Source organism: Cynoglossus semilaevis, chromosome W (assembly GCF_000523025.1).
Source record: "Cynoglossus semilaevis isolate Cse_v1.0 chromosome W, Cse_v1.0, whole genome shotgun sequence".
In the NCBI taxonomy this organism is placed as follows: Eukaryota; Metazoa; Chordata; class Actinopteri; order Pleuronectiformes; family Cynoglossidae; genus Cynoglossus; species Cynoglossus semilaevis.
In genome coordinates, this window is record NC_024327.1 from 3960707 (window position 1) to 3965004 (window position 4298).

Below are 4298 nucleotides of genomic sequence, written 5' to 3' on the forward strand. Positions count from 1 at the left end.
TTACAGTTATTATGCTATTGCTTTATTGTTATTGTTATTGTTTTGCACTTGTTATTGTTTTTGCACATTACGAGTGTCACTATATTGTGATTGCACTAACGTTTAATTTACCGTAACAGTATCAGACTGTTTTTTGCGTGTTGACTGAATGGAGGAAAAGTAAAATGTTATACCTTGCTGTTGTTAAAAGATGTTAAAGATGTGTCACGAAAATGCTAATGCTTTACCTCAGAGAAAATAATAAAACAGCTGTTTATTCATTTTGGGAGTGAATGGAGTTGTGGAAAGCTTGTTTGTAATCTATTAATAAAGTTTGACTGACCTATCTGACTGTTTTGTTGACATTCCCTTTAGCGCGGCACCATCTAATGGTTGCATAACGTAACTACAGCCTCTACTGTAGCGCCTTATAATGCGGTGCGCCTTATATATGGAAAAAGTTTTAAAATATGTCATTCATTGAAGGTGCGCCTTATAACACGGTGCGCCTTATATTGCGGAAAATACGGTAATTGTAAAATAAAGCTAAATATAATTCTAAAGTGTGCCGTAGTGAACACATACTGTAAGAAGTGAAGCATATTGTGTCATAGTGCTACATGCATTTCATCAGTAACCCAACATACAGTACATTGTATACGTATATAAAGTGTGTTGAAGTGTTTATATGATTGAATATACATACAGTGGGTACGGAAAGTATTCAGACCCCTCTTAAATTTTTCACTCGGCTGTTATATTGCAGCCGTTTGCTAAAATCATTTCAGTTAATTTTGTTCCTCATTAGTGTACACACAGCACCCCATATTGACAGAAAACAGAATTGTTGACAATTTTGCAGATTTATTAAAAAAGAAAAACTGAAATATCACATGGTCATAAGTATTATAGACCCTTTGCTGTGACACTCATATATTTAACTCAGGTGCTGTCCATTTCTTCTGATCATCCTTGAGATAGTTCTATACCTTCATTGGAGCCCAGCTGTGATTGATTGATTGATTATACTGATTGGACTTGATTAGGAAAGCCATATATCTATATCTATATGTCTATATAAGACCTTACAGCTTACTGTGCATGTCAGATCAAATGAGAATCATGAGGTCAATGGAACTGCCTGAAGAGCTCAGAGACAGACAGGCAAGGCACAGATCTGGCCAAGGTTACAAAAAAAATTCTGCTGCACTTAAGGTTCCTAAGAGCACAGTAGCCTCCATAGTCCTTAAATGGAAGACATTTGGGACGACCAGAACCCTTCCTAGATCTGGCTGTCCGGCCAAACTGAGCAATCGGGAATCGAGAAGAGCCTTAGTGAGAGAGGTAAAGAAGAACCCAAAGATCACTGTGGCTGAGCTCCAGAGATGCAGTTGGGAGATGGGAGAAAGTTGTAGAAAGTCAACCATTACTGCAGCCCTCCACCAGTCGGGGCTTTATGGCAGAGTGGCCCGACAGAAGCCTCTCCTCAGACGGAAGCCTCTCCTCAGTGCAAGACACATGAAAGCCCCCATGGAGTTTGCTAAAAAAACACCTGAAGGACTCCAAGATGGTAAAATTCTCTGGTCTGATGAGACCAAGATAGAACTTTTTGGCCTTAATTCTAAGCGGTATGTATGGAGTAAACCAGGCACTGCTCATCACCTGTCCAATACAGTCCCAACAGTGAAGCATGGTGGTGGCAGCATCATACTGTGGGGGTGGTTTTCAGCTGCAGGGACAGGACAACTGGTTGCAATCGAAGGAAAGATGAATGCAGCCAAGTACAGGGATATCCTGGACGAAAACCTTCTCCAGAGTGCTCAGGACCTCAGACTGGGCCGATGGTTCCAACAAGACAATGACCCTAAATCACACAGCTACTATAACTAAGGAGTGGCTTCACAACAACTCCGTGACTGTTCGTGAATGGCCCAGCCAGAGCCCTGACTTAAACCCAATTGAGCATCTCTGGAGAGACCTGAAAATGGCTGTCCACCAACGTTCACCATCAAACCTGACAGAACTGGAGAGGATCTGCAAGGACGAATGGCAGAGGATCCCCAAATCCAGATGTGAAAAACTTGTTGCATCGTCCCCAAAAAGACTCATGTTGTATTAGCTCAAAAGGGTGCTTCTACTAAATACTGAGCAAAGGGTCTGAATACTTATGACCATGTGATATTTCAGTTTTTCTTTTTTAAGAAATCTGTAAAAATGTCAACAATTATGGATCTGCATCTGTCACTATGGAGTGCTGTGTTTACATTAATGAGGAAAAAATGAACTTAAATGATTTTAGCAAACGGCTGCAATATAATAGAGTGAAAAATTTTAGAGGGTCTGAATACTTTCCGTACCCACTGTATATTTAACATATCCAATCCCTTTAGCCTGGTTATTGGCATAGTAGTTCCCACGCCAAGAAAGTGTGGTTCTTTATAATTATCAACCATAATTTTGTCTCGTTTTCTCTTTCTTTGGCCTTAATGACTGCAGTAGAATTGTAGAACAGTATTACCAAACTCAGCATATCTGCAGACCACTTTAGATGAAACAGTACCTGGCCAGTTCAGCATTCCTGTCCCGACAAACAGCAGTCTGAGCTGTTTTTTTCTTGTCACCAGTGGTGACCCCACCAGCTGTTTCCTGAGCCAGACTCTCCACAGGAGGACCCACACTCACGATCAGACCAGACTGAGCCCACTTGCTGGCTTTCCTCAGGGCAGCAGACACCTCTTCTGTGATGACTTCACAGCTCCCACTCTGGAGAAGTGCAAGACAGCTAGTAGGTAACAATCTATATCACATAGGTAACAAAGAAGGTTTCAGTTATGAGTGCACACTTTTACCTTGGTCATGTCTTTGTCCATCTTTACAACCTTTTCCATGTTTGCTCCTGTGCCCAATCGAAATGGGCGTCCTTCTGAGCTGCTGCATTTAAAACCATTTTGAAAAATAGTATAGTCAAAGATAGTCCATTTCAGTGTTTCCTTATTTTAGGTATACTCTGATGTGTAAACCTGAGAAGAGGCTGTAGAACTTCATGAGAAGACTGGTCTTCTCTCTTATGAATGAAGATTGAAAGTTTTCCATCAACTGCCTCTGCCTCCTCCCCGACCTCCTCAGACTTCAGAGCACCTTTCGAACTGGCTCTGGATAGACACATGTCTGGTTCTGACGAACTGGGGGAGAGCAAGGTCTGACAACCTGGGACAATACAATATTAAAGTAATATTTAAACTGATTGGACATGCATATCACTTGTTCATCAATGGCCAAATTAATTGGTTTCGATTTTGAAATTGAAAATGGTTTTGAAATGTACACACTGGAGCTTTGAATGTTAAGATGACAAACCTGGTACGACATAGTCAGCGAGTTTGGCTAACAGCAGGGCGGCTATACGTGAGGCCGGATCTGTTGCATCCTGTTGCTCAGCGTCTAGCGTGTTTATGGAATAGCTCCACAATGGCAGGGCAACATTCCCACAATCCTCCACACTCATAAGTGGAAGTGCTGCTCTGCAGAGTTGGAGGATGATGAGGACCAACTTTGGAGAAGGTCTCTGATCCAGTAGCAGAGATAAGAGTTTAGAAACACAGGCAGGCTGACTCAAGATGGCTTTACCAATGTGACTCCTGGAACACAAAGAAAAGGCTCTATAGCAGACACATACATATAAGGGAAACTACACAAACATGATATGTAAAGGTCAAATCAAGCCTAACCTGGAAAGGTCATTGAGCAGACTGAGCACATCCTGTAGAGCATCATTCCCTGCTGCCTGATTCCCACAGCACTCAGAGGCTCTGGCTAAATGATTGGTCAGCAGACTTGACACCTGCCGAGCCAGACCAGAATGGACTTCATCTGTAGAACCACCTTTAAAGAATAGGTGAAGAATAAGTGAAAGATGTAAGGAATGTGTAAAGTAAAGGAATGTACTCCATGTACATTCTAATTTGGTTTTGTTTGGTTATAGTTTTGATTAAACTACATCTAAAGAATGTACCGGTGTTTGAAATTTTGTGTACCTTCCACCTTTTCCCACTTAATGCATCTATTGGCCAACACCTGAAAAGCAGCCCACGCCATGGTGGCCACCCTCTGTTTTTTGGTCTGCTTCTCGTTAGAGCTACTTTCCCTCTGACCACTTAAACTGCACAGAGTGTCCATGAGTTGAACCAGCCCACTGCGAACAAGGCACTGCTCCTCACTCCTGCCACAACAAGGAATAGAAGGTAAAAATCTGAGGGAACTGGTAAAATTGGATGGAGGAAAAAAAAAGTTAAAGACGGCTCTTCTTACCTAGTGTAGGG

The 4298-nt window shown here is 41.9% G+C and overlaps 1 protein-coding gene across 1 annotated transcript in view; it reads right to left on the reverse strand.

Annotated features, from left to right (window-relative positions):
- LOC103396985 (probable E3 ubiquitin-protein ligase HECTD4) overlaps positions 1-4298 on the reverse strand; it is a 65436-nt gene that overhangs the window by 24441 nt on the left and 36697 nt on the right. The window contains 7 exon segments of the mRNA XM_025052920.1: positions 2540-2742; positions 2829-2910; positions 3000-3186; positions 3337-3617; positions 3708-3861; positions 4014-4198; positions 4288-4298. The exon segment at positions 4288-4298 is cut by the window's right edge and continues 130 nt beyond it. Coding sequence (XP_024908688.1) covers positions 2540-2742; positions 2829-2910; positions 3000-3186; positions 3337-3617; positions 3708-3861; positions 4014-4198; positions 4288-4298 — 1103 coding nt within the window.